Source organism: Harpia harpyja, chromosome W (assembly GCF_026419915.1).
Source record: "Harpia harpyja isolate bHarHar1 chromosome W, bHarHar1 primary haplotype, whole genome shotgun sequence".
NCBI lineage: Eukaryota > Metazoa > Chordata > Aves > Accipitriformes > Accipitridae > Harpia > Harpia harpyja.
Window position 1 is genome coordinate 35,577,076 of NC_068968.1, and position 18,373 is coordinate 35,595,448.

Below are 18,373 nucleotides of genomic sequence, written 5' to 3' on the forward strand. Positions count from 1 at the left end.
GCGCAAGGGGAGATTCAGACCGGACATTAGGAAGCATTTCTCTACTGAGAGGGTGGTCAAACACTGGAACAGGCTTCCTAAAGAAGTGGTTGATGCCCAAGTCTCAGCATTTAAGAGGCATTTGGACAATGCCCTTAATAACATGCTTTAACATGATCAGCCCTGAAGTGGTCAGTCAATTGGAGTTGATGATTGTTGTAGGTCCCTTGCAACTGGAACTATTCTATTCTATTCTATTCTATTCTTGGCATGTGACGTGACTTACATGAAGCCTCTGGTCACATGGCCTAGGATTTGGATATATGCCCAACATCTGTTGGGGGGGGTTGTTATATTTTTGGTTATGTGATGCATGCTTGTCTACTGGTTATCTGGCCCACTTCTTTCTGATCACTGAGGGCCTCAGCAAGCATATAAAGCAGCAAGAGGCACTGAAAGGTTCACATGTGTAGCAGAGTAGGTTTTGAGGCAGTATTTGCTTTTTAAAAAGCAAAAACAACAAACCCCCTCCAAACAGCTGACATGAAGTGTCTGAAAGGACTGAAGTAAAGAATTGCCTGAATCACTGATGTGCTGAGGTTCAAGCAGTGCCCCATCAAACTCATCCTATGGGGTATAGGTTAGCTATCCGTGTCTTAGCACAGAAAGTAATAAAAACCATGGCAGTTTTCTTTCAGCATCTGCTCTGACTGCATTAAATTTTTATTTCAGAAGATGTAGTGACTGAGATGTCTTTAATTATGTTGCTTCATTTAGGGGTTAGAAGAAAGGGATTAACTGAATCAAAGCAAAGTTCAAGGTTACTATTTTTTAGAGAATGCAGTTATTTTGTCTGAAAATGCCTTTGCATCCTGTCTAGTTTCTTCTTTCTGACAGTTTCATTTGGATTTCTCATGTTCTTTTTCTTCCCCAGTAAGACAAATTCTGACCTTATGGTGCCAGTCTCCTGAACTCCTCCCAAGAAATGAGGGGATTCAGCTGTTTGCTGATGCAAGCTTATTTACAGATGTAGCCTACCTAGTATTTGTTTCTCCTCTTGTTGCTTGGGAGGCCACTAATGCTTGGATAATGTCAGATTTGGGTTTCCAGTCATTCAACAAGAATGACTGATGTTTCAGTTTTTAAACATTCCTGTTTGAAGTCTACTGGGAGGTAGGTTCTAATTATGATGCTATCTATCTGACTTGCTTGTTCTTTACCAGCTTTTCTTTTTCTTGCAGATTCGATGGAAATACATGATAGTAGATGAAGGCCATCGAATGAAGAACCATCACTGCAAGCTGACTCAGGTCTTGAACACTCACTATGTGGCCCCTAGGAGGATACTGTTGACTGGGACTCCACTTCAGAACAAATTGCCTGAACTCTGGGCTCTTCTCAACTTCCTCCTCCCTACCATTTTCAAGAGCTGCAGCACCTTTGAACAGTGGTTCAATGCTCCATTTGCCATGACTGGAGAAAGGGTACTGCAACAGTTTGCTTAAAGTTCATTAGAAACAAACCATTAGGATGGAAACAGAATGGAGGCCATGTTATATGAATAGTCTTTGAACTCTCCTTTGTGCTCAGAGAATTAGTGTACTTAAAAGCCACCTTTATTACAGCTTTAAAAGTCTTCATTAAAGTGTCTCTTTCTGGACTCTGAGTCAATTTAGTTGTAACATAACAAGTATTTACTGCAAACATTTATAATGAGAAATAATAATTTACCTAATCACAAAGACATTACATAACACACTGAGTTGCCTTGTTGTGACCTTTATAAACTTTTGTAGGTGGACTTAAATGAGGAAGAGACTATCCTGATCATCCGTCGTCTCCACAAAGTGCTCCGGCCCTTTTTGCTAAGGAGACTGAAAAAAGAAGTTGAGTCTCAACTTCCAGAAAAGGTTTGCAATAGAAAGGGGGTTTATATTTTTTTTTTTTAGCACTATATAATATTTGGTTTTCAGATACATCCTAGATAAAAGGACTTATTAAGTCTTGGTTGTTGTGGTTTGTGTTTTTAACTCTGCAAAGAAGAAATACTGGCCACTGAGGAATCCTGATTTCTGCATTCTCGGTCTTAATCCTCAGTCCTACAGCTTTAATTCTGTATGTAGCCACCCAAGGTTTATATAAGACATACAGCTTGTTTCCATAGTATTTGGTTTCAAGGCATTAATGAATGCCAGTCATACCCTGAGAGTCATATTGTGCCACTCATGCACTGAGAAGAAACTTTGTTCACTGAATTGTTTCACTGAAACTCCTAAAGAACTGTGTGACATTCATAAAGTTAGCAGAATTTTAGTTAACTTTTCAGGACTCTTGAGTTGTGTGAAGTATTTTGTTTGGCTTGTATATGTGTCTTAACCAGTTTGTGCATCTCAGAATGTAAAATTCAACACTGATTTGAAAGACCACTATTTTAATTTCCAGGCATCTCACTCGACCCACACCCCTGCCCTCCTTTGTGATTTTGAGCCTCCTTCCCCTTTTGCATTTCCCCCTAAACCCACAAAAACATAGCCAAAAATGAAAATTGAAGGCAGGTTGGGGCGACATTTGATACTTAAACCTGCTGGGTTAAAACCGTAACAAAAATCAGGTTATTGTTACATGTGAGTTGTGAGATTGTATTTATGTTGAATGAATGAAGAGTTCTTTATCTGCATTTAAAAAAAGTCTTCTAATTAGAATCATAGAATCATTTAGGTTGGAAAAGACCTTCAAGATCATCAAGTCCAACCATCAACCATGCCCACTAAACCATGTCCTGAAGTACCCCATCTACTCGCTTTTTGAATACCTCCAGAGATGGTGACACTTCCCTGGGCAGCCTATTCCAATGTCTGACAACCCTCTCAGTAAAAAAATTTTTCCTAATATCTAACCTAAATCTCCCTTGCCTCAACTTGAGGCCATTTCCTCTTGTCCTATCTCCAGCCACCTGACAGAAGAGACCAGCACTCACCTCACTACAACCCCCCCTTCAGGTAGTTGTAGAGAGCTATAAGGTCTCCCCTCAGCCTCCTCTTCTCTAGACTAAACAGCCCCAGCTCCCTCAGCCTCTCCTCATAAGACTTATGCTCTAATTAAAGACCTAAAAATTTAGAATGTTATGAAGACTGTTGCTATTTTGACCCTCTGTTTCCCCAAATGTCATATTCACAATAGCCTTCTATGTAGCATTTATCTGAGCTTGAAACATAGATCTGAAAATGTTGTCTGACATTCTACCAGGAAAATCTCATTACTGAAATTTTTATTGCATTTCAAATTTCTGCCAATTAGAGCCCCTGTATTTGATAGAACAATGAAGAGTCATGGGAGAAAAAGAATTTATAAGTTGAATATGCACTGTTACTTAGCGGAGCACTTCTTTCATTTCTGTCCCCCTGTTTTCAAAACAAAGCATGTCTGACTTGAAGCATCAGACTTTTTGACCAAAGTCTGTTGGTGACAGTTCTAGCTGCTCTGACAGGCCCCTGATAAAGATGCTAAGTGGATGTTCATGTTTCTTACCTAGAATCATAGAATCATAGAATCATTTCGGTTGGAAAAGACCTTCAAGATCATCAAGTCCAACCATTAACCATGCCCCCTAAACCATGCCCTGGAGTACCCTGTCCACTCGCTTTTTGAATACCTCCAGGGATGGTGACTCAACCACTTCCCTGGGCAGCCCATTCCAATGTTTGACAACCCTCTCAGTAAAAAAATTTTTCCTAATATCTAACCTAAGTCTCCCTTGCCTCAACTTGAGGCCATTTCCTCTTGTCCTATCTCCAGCCACCTGACAGAAGAGACCAACACCCTCCTCACTACAACCCCCTTTCAGGTAGTTGTAGAGAGCGATAAGGTCTCCCCTCAGCCTCCTCTTTTCTAGACTGAACAACCCCAGATCCCTCAGCCGCTCCTCATAAGACTTGTGCTCAAGGCCCCTCACCAACTTGGTTGCCCTTCTCTGGACATGCTCAAGCAGCTCAATGTCTTTCCTGTAGTGAGGGGCCCAAAAGTGAACACAGTACTCGAGGTGCGGCCTCACCAGTGCCGAGTACAGGGGAACAACCACCTCCCTGTTCCTGCTGGCCCACACTGTTCCTGATGATACAGGCTAGGATGCGATTGGCCTTCTTGGCCACCTGGGCACACTGCTGGCTCATATTCAGCCAGCTGTCAACCAGCACTCCCAGGTCTTTTTCTGCCAGGCAGCTTTCCAGCCACTCTTCCCCAAGCCTGTAGTGCTGCGTGGGGTTGCCGTGACCCAAGTGCAGGACCCGGCACTTGGCCTTGTTAAACTTCATACAATTGGCCTCAGCCCATCGATCCAGCCTGTCCAGATCTCTTTGTAGAGCCTCCCTACCCTCAAGCAGATCGACCCTGCCTCCCAACTTGGTGTCGTCTGCAAACTTGCTGAGGGTGCACTCAATCCCCTCATCCAAATCATCGATAAAGATATTAAACAGAACAGGGCCCAACACAGAGCCCTGGGGAACACCACTCGTGACCCGCCGCCAACTGGATTTCACCCCATTCACCACGACCCTCTGGGCTCGGCCATCCAGCCAGTTTTTCACCCAGTGAATAGTGCACTTATCCAGGCCACAAGATGCCAGTTTCTCAAGGAGTATGCCATGAGAGACAGTATCAAAGGCCTTGCTGAAGTCTAGGAAAATAACATCGACAGCCTTTCCCTCATCCACTAGGCGGGTCACCTGGTCATAGAAGGAGATCAGGTTGGTCAAGCAGGACCTGCCTTTCGTAAACCCATGCTGACTGGGCCTGATCCCCCTCTTATCCTGGACTTGCCATGTGAGTGCTTTCAAAACAAACCGTTCCATAATCTTTCCCGGTACCGAGGTCAGGCTGACAGGCCTGTAGTTCCCCGGATCCTCCCTCTGACCCTTCTTATAAATGGGAGTCACATTGGCAAGCCTCCAGTCCTCTGGGACCTCCCCTGTTGACCAGGAACGCTGATAGATGATAGAGAGTGGCTTGGCAAGGACCTCAGCCAGTTCCCTCAGTACTCTTGGATGGATCCCATCAGGTCCCATAGATTTGTGAGTGTCCAGATGGCGTAACAGGTCCCTAACTAATTCCTCCTGGATTAAGGGGGGTATGTTATGCTCTTCATCCTTACCTTCCAGCTCATGAGGTGGAGTACCCTGAGGATGACTGGACTCACTATTAAAGACTGAGGCAAAGAAGGCATTAAGTACCTCGGCCTTTTCCTCATCACTGGTTGCTACGTTCCCTTCTGTATCCATTAAAGGATAGATATTCTCCTTGGGATTCTTTTTACTGTTAACATATTTGTAAAAACATTTTTTGTTGTCCCTTACGATAGTGGCCAGATTTAGTTCTAGCTGAGCTTTCGCCTTTCTAATTTTCTCTCTGTATGATCTAACAAGATCCCTGTACTCCTCCCAAGTTGCCCGCCCTTTCCTCCAGAGATGATAAACTCTCCTTTTTTTCTTAAGTCCTAGCAAAAGCTCCCCATTCAGCCAGGCCGGTCGTTTTCCTCGGCGGTTTGACTTGCGGCACATGGGAATAGCCTGGTCCTGAGCCATTAAGATTTCCTTCTTAAAGAATGTCCATCCCTCCTGGACCCCTTTGCCCTTCAGGACCGTCTCCCAAGGGACTCTCTCAACCAGTGCCTTGAAGAGGCCAAAGTTAGCCCTCCAGAAGTCCATAGTGGTGGTTTTGCTGACCACCTTCTTTGCCTCACCAAGAATTGAAAATTCTACCATTTCATGGTCACTAAGCCCAAGACGGCCTCCAACCATCACACCTCCCACCAGTCCTTCCCTGTTCGTAAACAACAGATCTAGCAAGGCTCCTCCCCTGGTTGGCTCACCCACCAGCTGTGTCAAGAAGTTATCTTCCACACACTCCAGGAACCTCCTAGATTGTTTACTCACTGCTGTGTTGTATTTCCAGCAGATGTCTGGAAAGTTAAAGTCCCCCACAAGGACAAGGGCACACGATTCTGAGACTACTGCCAGCCGCTTGTAGAACGATTCATCCGTCTCTTCAACCTGGTCAGGCGGTCTATAACAGACTCCCAGCACAATATCTGCCTTATTGGCTTTCCCTCTCATCCTCACCCATAAGCACTCCACCTTGTCATCAGAATCGTGTAGCTCTGAACAGTCAAAACATTCCCTAACATAAAGAGCCACCCCACCACCTCTTCTACCTTGCCTGTCCCTTCTGAAGAGCTTGTAGCCATCCATTGCAGCACTCCAGTCATGGGAGTCATCCCACCATGTTTCCGTGACGGCGACTAAGTCATATCTATCCTGCTGCACAATGGCTTCCAGCTCCTCCTGTTTATTGCCCATGCTGCATGCGTTGGCATAGATGCATCTGAGCTGGCCTATCGAATCCACCCCTAACATCGGCACGCTGCCCCCAGGCTCATCTCTGGTGCACCTAGTTTTATCCCTTGCCCCCTTCGAACCTAGTTTAAAGCCCTTTCTATGAGCTCATCCTCCTGTGCTTCTGAGATGAAAATAACCTATTGATTTTTTAATCATGAAGTCATATAGGTTAGAAAGGACCTCTGGAGGTCTCTAATACAACCTCCTGCTCAGAGCAGGTCACTCAGGACCTTGTCTAGTTGAGTTTTGAATATCTCTGAGGATGGAGATCCCACAGCCTCTCTGGGTCCCTGTTCTAATGTTTGACCACCCTCATGGGGAAATTTTTTCTTTATATCTAATCAGAATTTCTCACTTTCCAACTTGTGACCATTGCCACTTGTCCTTGTGCTGAATGTTTCCAAGCAGAGTCTGGCCCATTAGGTAGTTAAAGAAAGCAATAAGGTCTCCTGAGCCTTCTCTTCTCCAGGCTGAACAAGTCCTGCTCCCTCAAACTCTCCTCATGTCATGTGCTCCAGCCCTCTGTCCATTTTGATGGCCCTCTGCTGGGCTTGCTCCAGTATGTCCATGTCTGTTGTGTAGTGGGGAGACAAAAGCTGAGCACAGTACTCCAGATGTGGCCTCACCAGTGCTCAATAGAGGGGAAGGATTGCTTTCCTTGATCTGGTGGCTGCACTTTTTCTAATAAAGCCTAGGATGCTGTTGGTCTTCTTTGCTGCAAGGGCACATTGCTGGCTCATGTTCAACTTTTTGTCCACCAGGACTCCAAGGTCCTTCTCTGCAAAGCTGCTGCCTAGCCAGTTGGTCCCCAGATTATATTGGCATTATTCTATCCCCAGTGCAGGACTTGGCATTTCCCTTTGTTGAACTTCATGAGGTTCCTGTCAGCCCATTTTTCCAGCCTGTCCAGGTCCCTCTGACCTACAGCATATTGAGCACTCCCCCCCTCCAATTTGGTGTCATCCACAAACTTGCTGAGAGTGCACTCTGTCCCATCATCCAGATCATTCATAAAGACATTAAACAGTATTGGCCAAGTATTGACCCTTAAGGGACACCACTGATAACTGGTTGCAAGTTGGACTACTACTGATTAGTGGTACTGGATTTGTACCCTTTGAGCCTGGCAATCCAGCCAAATTTCCACCCACTTTATTGTCCACTTATCCAGTCCATATCTCACTAGTTTGGTTATAAGAATACTATGGAAGACCATGTCAAAGGCCTTACTAAAATCAAGGTAAACAAGATCCACTGCTCTCCCCTTGTCTACACAGCCAGTTATCTCATCATAGAGGGCAATCAGTCAGGCATGATTTCCCCTTGATAAATCTATGCTGGCTGTTGCCAGTCACCTTCTTGTCCTTCATGTACTTGGAAATGTCTTTGAGAAGGATTTGTTCCATAAGCTTCCCAGAGATGGTGGTGAGGTTGGCTGGCCTGTAATTCCCTGGATTCCCCTTCTTGCTCTTCTTGAAAATGGGTGTGACATTTGCTTTTACCAGGCATTCAGAACCTCCCCTGATCAACATGACCTTTCAAAGATGATAGAGAGTGACCTCACAATGACATCAGCCAACTCCTTTTGCTGCCTTAGATGAATCCCATCTGGTCCTATGGACTTGTATATAGCCAAACTGGTTTAAGTGGTCTCTAACTGTGTTTTCCTCTACTATGAGTAATGCTTCACTCCCCCAGACTCTGCCACTAGGCTCAGGGACCTGTGAGGCCTGAGGACAAGCCTTTACCAGTGAAAACTGGAGCAAAAAAAGGCACTGAATACATCAGTTGTCATTCCTGTGTCCTTTGGCACTAGGTCCCTTGCCCCATTGAGCAGTGGGCCTCTGTTTCCCTTAGCCTTCCTTTTAATGCCAGCGTACCTATAGAAGCCCTTCTTGTCGTTCTCTAGTTCCAACTTGAGCTGAGCTTAGGCTTTCCTAACTTCATCCCTGCACTCCTGGGCAATGTCTCTATATTCCTTTCAGGTAGCCCATGTCTGTCTCCACCTTCTGTGTGCTTCCTTTTTTGCATTTGAGCTCAGTCATGTGTTCCCTGTTCATCCACACTGACCTTCTACCATGCTTGCTCAACTTCTTCCATGTCATAAGAAACAACTTCTGCTCTGAGGAGGCTGTCCTTGAAGATTATCCACCTCTCATTGGCCCCATTGCCCTCCAGAGCAGTCTCTCATGAGATCCTGCCAAGGAGATACCTGAACAAGCTGAAAACTGCTCTCCTGAAGTGCAGGGCTGTGATTCCATTTGTCTTGCTCGCTTCTCTCAGGATCCTAAACTCCACAATTTCATGGTTACTGTGGCCAGTGCAGCCCTCAGCCTTCACATCTTTGAGCAGTTCTTCTCTGTGTATGACTATCAAGTCCAGCAGAGCATGTCCCCCATGAGCTGTGTAAAGAAGGCTTCATGTGTTTCCTTTTGTTGATCAGAAAGCCTGTAGCAGATGCCTACCACAATAGCACCTGCACTGGTTTGTCCTCTGATCCTTACTCATAAGCTCTCAACTGGCACATCACCTGCTCCAAGGCAAAGCTCTGTGCATTCGAGCCCCTCCTGTGCATAGGGCACTATCCCCTATCCTCACCTTCCCAGTCTGTCTTTCCTGAAGAGCCTGTACCCATCCATGGCAGCACTCCAATCATGTGAGCTATATCTCCCACATCTCTCTAATCCCAATGAGATCAGAGTTTTGCAACTGTGCATGGACTTATAATTCCTCCTGTTTGTTGCCCATGCTGTGTGCATTTGTGTACAGGCACTTGAGATGGGCCCCCAGTCATGCTGCTTTCATAGGGGAAGCACAAGAACCTCCCAAGTCGTGCTGTCTCCCAGACACTTCACTGCCCCCATGCCTTTGCTTTTCTTCAGTTAATGACAATCCTTCCCTGATGTACCTAGTTGAAAGCTTTCCTCACTAGGTTAATGAAATTGTTAGCAAAGATGCTCTTTATTTAGTTTGTTGCAGAATAACTGGAATTACAATTTAGATCAGGTCAGAACAGCAGCAGTTTATTACTATAGCTATAGGAGAGAACACAAAACAGCAGTGACAGACTCTGCTGATATGAACTCTGCCCAAATGGAGCAGTTACAGAGTTTATATACCTTTGGGTTATACAACTCGTTCTTCACCAAACCACGTCAGAGAAACAGGACTATAGTAAATTGCAACAAAGAGTGGTAACGTACATTACTTCATATAGGGAGGCTCCAAACAGTCAGATAAGGAAGCTCTAGACAGGACCCCTTTTTTACAAATAATTCCCTCCTTTGTTAATTAAATTGTGCTGACTTGGTGAGGCTGTTATGTCATGCTGACATGTATTTCTTAATTAGTGAGGCCTCCTGTTGTGGTTTAACCCCAGCCAGCATCTAAGCACCACGCAGCCGCTCACTCACTGCCCCCCACCACCCAGTGGGATGGGGGAGAGAATCAGGAAAAGAAGTAAAACTCGTGGGTTGAGATAAGAACGGTTTAATAGAACAGAAAGGAAGAAACTAATAATGATAATGATAACACTAATAAAATGACAACAGCAATAATAAAAGGATTGGAATATACAAGTGATGCACAATGCAATTGCTCACCACCCACCGATCAACACCCAGTTAGTCCCCGAGCGGCAATCCCCCCACCCCCACTCCCCCCAGTTTATATACAAGACATGACATCACATGGTATGGAATACCCCATTGGCCAGTTTGGGTCAGCTGCCCTGGCTGTGTCCCCTCCCAACTTCTTGTGCCCCTCCAGCCTTCTTGCTGCCTGGGCATGAGAAGCTGAAAAATCCTTGACTTTAGACTAAACACTACTTAGCAACAACTGAAAACATCAGTGTTATCAACATTCTTCTCATACCTAGCTCAAAAACATAGCACTATACCAGCTACTAGGAAGACAATTAACTCTATCCCAGCTGAAACCAGGACACCTCCAAAGGCCTATGAAGTGTTAAATATAACTGTTAACTTCCACAAGTTTATTTATGAAACATTAAGCATCTTGCTCTTTTTTTCTTTTAATCACTTCTTGCATTATTTGTCACCATTATTCTGGCTTCATTATGTGACTATTTTCATTTTAGCCTAGTTATTAAAGGCAGTGAAGTATACAGGCCTGGCAGTCGAAAAAATGTGTGTTAAATTGGTACATGAAAACTTTTCTTGTGTTACTGGACTTAAGGGTGGTGTGCAGTCAAAACATTCTGAAACTAACTTATTTTAATCATATTTAACAAGAAGACAAAATGAATTTGGTGTTCATACTCTACTTCATTAGTTCCCCCTTTTTTTTAGTAGATATTGAGAAACAAAATAGCATGTTTCCATCCCCACATTGGCAAGTAGAATGCTACTTAGGACTGTAAGTGATGTTATTTATTTTGGGCCAGGTTGTGATTGATGCTTTGGAGGTATAATAAATTTCACAGGTTATTAGCCATTCAATCTTTCGACAGTTGGTTAAAGTTATAAGAAGAGAGAAACAGGAAATAATAATTCCTTTTTTATATGTTTGATAAAACAGCACTGAATTTACAGTCACGCCCTTAGAATCTATGTGTCTTGTAGTAATCATAAATCCCACAGTTAATCTTTTCAAATAGTCATTATTATGCTTGCAAGTGGATTGCAACTTGTTTAAAGGTGCTGTTATGATGAGGATCAAAGAAATATAGTTTTTGTTTTATTTGTTTAGGAGGGCAAGGACTTGGAATTAAAATCATACTGAAATGATTATATCTTGGTAAAACTTGACACTGTATTTGTTAATTGTGTTTTTACACTAGGTTGAATATGTAATCAAATGTGACATGTCAGCTCTTCAGAAGATTCTGTACCGCCACATGCAAGCCAAGGGAATCCTTCTCACAGATGGTTCTGAGAAAGACAAGAAGGTACAAAGGGGAAACTAGAACACTTACAGAACAATAGATCATGATCATGTGTTAACTACATGACTTCTTTTTTTTAAAAAAATGAATAAGTAGGTTCTTACCACAGATATCCTTGAAGAAAGAAATCTCAATTAGACGTGTTTGTGTTTTAAGACAGTAGTTCGTGCTCTCCATTCATAAGGTAAAAATATGCTGAGTTTAATCCAATAAAAAACCTGACTAATTGGGATTGTGGCAGCACTGACTACTACCGAGTGTTCATCTTTTCTCTGAGAGCCATTATTAAGCACAAATCTTGTTTTGGCCAGCTAGGTTATGAGTGCCTCTGTTCATACATACAAAAAACATCTGTTCATGCAAAAAAGTGTTAAAAGAAAAATAAGATTCAAAGTCATGTAGTCATACATTGGAATATGCCAAAATAAATGTTGACTTTTCTATCTTAGGACTTTGGCATGTGGTCAAGTTATTGTAGAGAAGACAAGTAGCCATGCATCAGCTTGTCTGTAAATACATGTTTTACATTGCAATAGATGTGAGGTAGGTTGGATTTACCGTGAGATTCCTCAGAGTAAGATCATGTAGGCACTTAACACAGAGCAACAAACGTGAACCAGCAATGTGCCCTTGCTGCAAAGAGGGCCAATGGTATCCTGGGCTGCATTAATAGGAGTGTTGCCAGCAGGTCGAGGGGAGTGATCCTTCCCCTCTATTCAACACTGGTGAGGCCACACCTGGAGTGCTGTGTCCAGTTCTGGGCTCCCCAGTGCAAGAGATAGAGCTACTGGAGAGAGTCCAGTGAAGGGCCATGAAGATGATGAAGGGACTGGAGCATCTCTCCTTTGAGGAAAGGCTGAGAGAGCTGGGACTGTTCAGCCTGGAGAAGAGAAGGCTCAGGGGGGATCTTATCAATGTGTATAAATACCTGAAGGGAGGATGCAAAGACGACAGAGCCAGGCTCTTTTCAGTGGTGCCCAGTGACAGGAGAAGAGGCAATGGGCACAAGCTGAAGCACAGGAGGTTCCATGTGAACATCAGGAAATACTTTTTTACTGTGAGAGTGACTGAGCACTGAAACAGGTTTCCCAGAGAGGTTGTGGAGTTACCCTCCTTGGAGATATTCAAAAGCTGTTTGTACATAGTCCTTGACAGCCTGCTCTAGGTGGCCCTGCTTGAGCAGGGGGGTTGGACCAGATGACCTCCTGAGGTCCCTTCCAACCTCAACCATTCTGTGGTTCTGAGCAGCTGGTGTGTAACAGCTGGTGTGTGCACCAGTCCCATATATTGGCCCCATTATATGTGTTTTCATGATACAATATGATTGCATACTATTTTTCCACCTGCTTCCTGCCAATTTCATTGTCACAATGGATGATATTTTTGTTCAATATCTTATTTTGTTTTAACCTCTATTTGGTGTGGTCTGATGTGTTATTTACTGTTGAGTATTCAAACCCCACTCTAAAAACAAAGTTAGTCCTTTCCTCATCGGATCTTCTATGACAGTTATCTCTATATAGGTTCTGAGTACTTTGCAAACATCAGTTTAATTTCTTTTGTTGTATTTTTAATGTAATTTTCCAGCTACCATTTTTTAAGCCTTAGAAAATGTCATTTGACACATTTACATCCAAAGGAGGTCATCAGAATGATTGGAAGTTTAGAAGCACTACAGAGACCTATGCTAGAGATTTGAGTTACCTGAATAACTGATAGTAGTTGCCTTTTACAATGCAACGTTTGATGTGGTTGAGGGTTTAATACATATTTGATGACAGAAGAGCAGTGAGACTGGGGAGTCTTCAGTTTGCTCTAAGATCTGGAGAGAGGGTACTTGAATGGATGTTGTCCCTCCTGCTCATCTCCCCCTATTCCTGACCTGAGTGTGATGCCTTTTACCATAATCACTTTGACTGGTCCATCTCCAGTCTATTTTCTTCTTCATCCCAACGTCTTCTGCTAGCTCAGTTCTCTGTGCCTAACTAGGCCCAGTTTCCTGGCACAGCCATTTCTGTTGCCCTTCCTCTGACTCAAGATTTGTGTGCAGTCACCTTACTCAACTAAACAGAGGTCAGCCATCTCTATGCTCTCATTCCCTGTTCCCTGTCCACCTCAGCAGGTTTATGTCCACCTCAACATTGTCTATCTTACATCCTGTTCCTTGTTCTAACTTCCCCCCACCCCCCCCAATTTCATTTTGCATCCCAGCCTTCTGCTTACCTCTCTCTCTGGTTTCTCTTGTTCACTAGTTCAGAATCTTCTCTCTGCTTTTTCTTCCTTGCTTCCCTGCCCAGCTCTTTGCCTTAAGCAGTTCTGTTGCCTCTGCTGTCCTCTAGCTTTCTAGTCTCTTTGGCCAGAACACTGCAATTTCAACTCCCTCATACTCATAGGTCCAATTTTTCCCCATCCTCCAACTTTTTTCTTTTCTGTAAGTAATTCATCAGGTTTTCTTATTCATGCTTCCTGGTGCCAGCAGAAGGAGGTGGTGGTCATTGAGAGCTCTTGACTTTGAAGATCCAATAACTATGGTTTTAGGGAAAACTCTGCAGCTCTGCCTTGCAATCTGCTCAAACTAGAGAGAATTCATTAGGATGCAAAGCTCTAGTAAACATTTCATAAACAAATGCAAACTGCAGCTTGGAGCAAATTGAGATAGACTTTCAAGGGATCAACAGCAGACTTTGACATGTAGACTACCCCCAATCAAATGTCAGTTCCCTTCCAAAGATGAATTTACCAGGAATATAAAATGATCACATAATGTAATTTTTCCTAATCTCACTCTTGGAAATGTCTGAATTGTTTTGGCTGATATAGTTTAAAATAATTTCACCTGAGTGACATAGTGATTTTGGAAATTGTACCAACTTTGGTAACAGTTTCACAAAGTTATAGCAAATCAAAATGGGACCTTAAATTGAGAAGTGTTAGTCAATCTTAATATGGTGTTACCAAATGTATTCATCAGTGATAATTAGATTGTAACCATCCCGGCTTAGTGGAACACCTGATAATATTTTACTGTTTACAATTTACATGGTTTCATAAATAAGCAATAGAAATAAGCAGTAAGTGCTTATTGTGACTGCTATAGACAGATATGAGATGTAGTACACTTTCCAGGTTACTTGGAAGTCTTTGATCTCCTTGTCTTTTTGGATCATCTTCATGATATTTTAATTTGAGCAGCCAGATAACTGCACCTTATTTCATAGCTTCAAATATTTTTTATTTCATGGTGATATGGTGTTCTGCTTTGGGGTAGAAGTATTTTTATGTCTCCTTTTGAAATTGAGTTTCAAAAGTTTCATTAACAAGCTAGGAAATGGGTTTCATAATATGATTTGTGTTGTTTGTTTCCCTAGGGAAAAGGTGGGGCAAAAACTCTTATGAACACAATCATGCAATTGAGAAAGATATGCAATCACCCGTATATGTTTCAACATATTGAGGTAAGTCTGTTATGTTTGATTTTGGGGGCCTTTTTTATTCAGGTGGCTAACATATTAAAAAACTGCTAGGGCAAGAGGGAACATCTTTGGCAACAACACTTGTGCTGGAAAGAACGCATTTGAGAAACACTCATTCCATTCCTCTGTATAAGTGAAGAAATGGAGCAGTCACCAGATTTTTATCCGCAGTCTTAAATTCTCTTTTACAGCATTTGTTCTTTTTGAGGCACTATCTTTAAAAAATATAGTTTTCTGAGTTTAAGATATTCCATATCAACTTGCCACTACCTGTGCTTAAAATAAAACTAAATTTTAAAATAGAGATATCAGTTTAAAATGCCATATAGTAGAACCTTGTTATCCAGCAGACTGCTAATCCTTTAGAATATCTATCAAAAATTGCCCCCCCTCCATACCCCTCCTTTTTTTCAGTAAAGATTTGTTTACTGCATAGCATTTCTCATTACTGAGCTAAAGCTAACTAAAATGTAGCTACAATATACAAAGAAATTAACAAGTATCTATCTCCTGTGGTGTATTATTATGTTTTTTATCATTTGCTCACTTGCTTATTAACTCATGAAATTCAGTATTTTGCAAATGGGTCTCCCAGTAATCAGTGCAAATTAATTAAGTTCTACTGTATTTGTAATCTGGTAAAAAGCATACAGAGGGAAATTATTCCTACAAGCCATGCATTTTAAATAAAGCAGTAGCAGGAAAACATTAGAGTACTTGTGCCACAAGGCAAATTCCAAGGGTATGAGTGTAATGGGACTCAAACCCAATTCATATAATTTCTTGATATAGGGATGCATAATTTTTGCCACTGTATAGACTGTGTCTAATATTCTGTTTATTGCTTATAATTCTGCAGGAATCCTTCGCTGAACATTTAGGCTACTCAAATGGTGTCATCAATGGGTAAATCTTTATCTTCTTCATATATGCTGTAATGAAACTATTATATCATATCTTGTTTCCAAAAGCTATATGTTCTCAAAAACTAAGTAGTTTCTAAGATAAATCTAATCAGCTATAGAAATAACATGCTTTAGAAGGAACCTAACCAGCTTAAAACTCTTCACCATAGTCCCCCAGCCTAAGGGACTGCTTCTTACTTCAAGGGATGTTTCTTCTCCAAATTGGCAGTTTAAAGTTGACGTGCGGAAAACAGACTCCACAATCAGTGAGATTGTAAAGTAGGTATGTTTATTCAGCGCTGGGCCGCACGGGGGGTAGTCCCACCAAAGTCGTGCGCGCCGCACTCGGCAGTTTGTCTCAAGTTTATACAGTCAAGTGTTACATATTCACAATACACCTATACATATGCATGACCTATCCCCGCTCCATATTAAAATTAGCTCCGAGAGGTCATTTCCATAGTCTCCTCTCAACTGCGCTTGCGCAGTGCCTCTATGGTGGTCGTCTGGTGGTCGCAGAGATGAAGATAGATGACTCCTCTTCGTCACCGCTAGTAACCTTTTTTCTTGCGCAGGCTCAGTGATTTCTTGGTATTCACCCAAGCCGCAGGACCAGTCTTAGCTGGCTCTTGGGGCCTGCTCCTGCTTCTTATCAGGAGCTGTCTTTACCTCATTGGCTGGTCCTTGGGACTAGCTCTTCTTATCAAAGACTGTCTTTGCCTCAGCTAATTTCAACAATGTAAGCACTAAACATCATCCTTCATCCCCCCTTATTATGTCTACTGAGATTCTTTTGACTCCCCTTGTTTCAGTCCCCCCTTTTCTAGAAAATAGTAAATTCTTTTACTATATCTAATCCTAGTACTTCTAATACATTGTTTCCCTATCTAGCATCCTCTCAAAGTATTTGTTGGTCTCGAGTTTTCGTCGTAACTGATTCTTTTTCCATTCACTGTAAGAGTCTCCTGTACTCTTACAGCACAAGAAGCCACACCGAACCATTATGCAAAGGACCACAGACGAGAGAATAATGATTATTATAGTGACAAACAATTGCTTCAACCATGCCAAATTTGGCAACCAGGAGGTTAATTTTTCCCATATCTCAGTGAATTCCCATGAAGTGTCATCTTGTGACATTAAATGTAAAAGCTGGGTTTGTTTCCAAATTTGAGAGAGATCTGTTTCTATTCGTCTTTTTTGGTTAACATAGGTGCAGCAGCGTTCATTAATTACAGTACACAGGCCCCCTTGTTGAGCGAAGAGCATATCTAGACCTAGTTGATTCTGGAGCACCATTTTTCCTAGGGAAGTGGTTTCTTCCTGGAGGGTCTTTATAGCATCGATTGTGGCATTATTAATAATTTCCATAGTGGCAGAAAGATTTAGCAGAGCTTTCTCTAACTCACTAACTCCCAATGATGGAATGAGCCATCGTACAAAACTATGAAATCTAGTTGGTCTTTCCACTAGGGGATTGCTGGTGCGTTTTTGCCTTATTACTGGTTTCATATAAGTCCGTAAAAATTTTTTTGAATCATTGTCAGTCAAATTTTTAACCACAATGGTATTAGGGACTATGGTTCCTACGGCACATTGGCCAGTCCAGCCTAGAGGCAGCACTTTATATCCTGTCTGTCCACAAATCCAATACCATCCTAGTCCTACTGGAGTGGGCCATCCCCTGGGTCTAGTAGAATTATGCCCCCGGGTTCTTGCAATCCGGGTCTGATTGAAGTTCCACATGTTTGTGCTACCATATTTAATATATTCAGTACAATTGGGGTAACTCCCAACAAACACCTTGACTGATCCACATCTAGGGTCCGTGCTATTACCTCCAGAATTCTTAGTTGTATTTTTCAGATGGCATCTTTGAACACACGGAACCCTTTGGGTTTCATTCCACAGTTCGCTCAGATCTGTTTGCCATTGAAGGTTCTCAGAGGGTATTTCAGTGTACATTGTGAGGGACATGTTATTAAAAGCTGCTGCTATCACCGAGGTGTTAGAAAAAACTGTCGCAATTACGGGGTAGCCCTGTCCGAGACCCTTAGGAAAACGTGAACATATCCAGCAATCAGTTTGATTCACTATTTTTGCGATACTCTCGTAGAGTTGAACAAACACGTTCCCATCCCATGCTACACTCCTTGTCCCCATAGTTGCCCATATTACCGCGTAAAAACTAAGTGTCCATCGGATTTTGTGGTGACTTTCCATGGAGTTTTGGGTGTCTTTTCACTCTGGTGTGATGAATCCAAGCGTTCCGTTCCTTGATCCTAATCGCGGTGAAGGAGGTAAGTAATACTTGAAATGGTCCTTCCCACTGCGGCTCCAGAGTTTTTTCTGTAAGAGACTTTATATACACATAATCTCCAGGTTGTATATTATGTACAGGCCCATCCAAACCTCTCCCTCGAGTCCCTACCACATGCTTCCTGATTTAAGTTGTTTACCTAATGCTACCATGTAAGAAGTCATAATTTCATCCCCCGCTTGTACAGACACCCCTCTCTGTATCCCATAGGGTTGTCCATACAGAATTTCAAAGGGGCTCAGTCCTTCTTTCGCCCTTGGTCTTGTTCGTATACGCAGAAGGGCTAAAGGGAGAGACTGAGGCCATGTCAAATTTGCTTCTTGTCCTAATTTCACAATTTGCTGTTTGATTAAGTGGTTCATTTTTTCTACTTGACCACTCGACTGGGGGTGATATGGAGT

At 42.6% G+C, this 18,373-nt stretch overlaps 1 protein-coding gene and 1 long non-coding RNA gene across 4 annotated transcripts in view; one reads left to right on the forward strand and one right to left on the reverse strand.

Annotated features, from left to right (window-relative positions):
- LOC128136234 (probable global transcription activator SNF2L2) overlaps positions 1 to 18,373 on the forward strand; it is a 249,047-nt gene that overhangs the window by 83,268 nt on the left and 147,406 nt on the right. For all 3 annotated transcript variants that reach the window (XM_052775473.1, XM_052775474.1, XM_052775476.1), the window contains exons 20-24: positions 1,221 to 1,463; positions 1,776 to 1,889; positions 11,170 to 11,277; positions 14,643 to 14,729; positions 15,607 to 15,653. In XM_052775473.1, coding sequence (XP_052631433.1) covers positions 1,221 to 1,463; positions 1,776 to 1,889; positions 11,170 to 11,277; positions 14,643 to 14,729; positions 15,607 to 15,653 — 599 coding nt within the window. The remainder of the gene's footprint in view (positions 1 to 1,220; positions 1,464 to 1,775; positions 1,890 to 11,169; positions 11,278 to 14,642; positions 14,730 to 15,606; positions 15,654 to 18,373) is intronic.
- LOC128136262 (uncharacterized) overlaps positions 9,842 to 18,373 on the reverse strand; it is a 75,042-nt gene continuing 66,510 nt past the window's right edge. The window contains exon 2 of the long non-coding RNA XR_008233305.1: positions 9,842 to 10,162. This is a non-coding gene — a long non-coding RNA (uncharacterized LOC128136262). The remainder of the gene's footprint in view (positions 10,163 to 18,373) is intronic.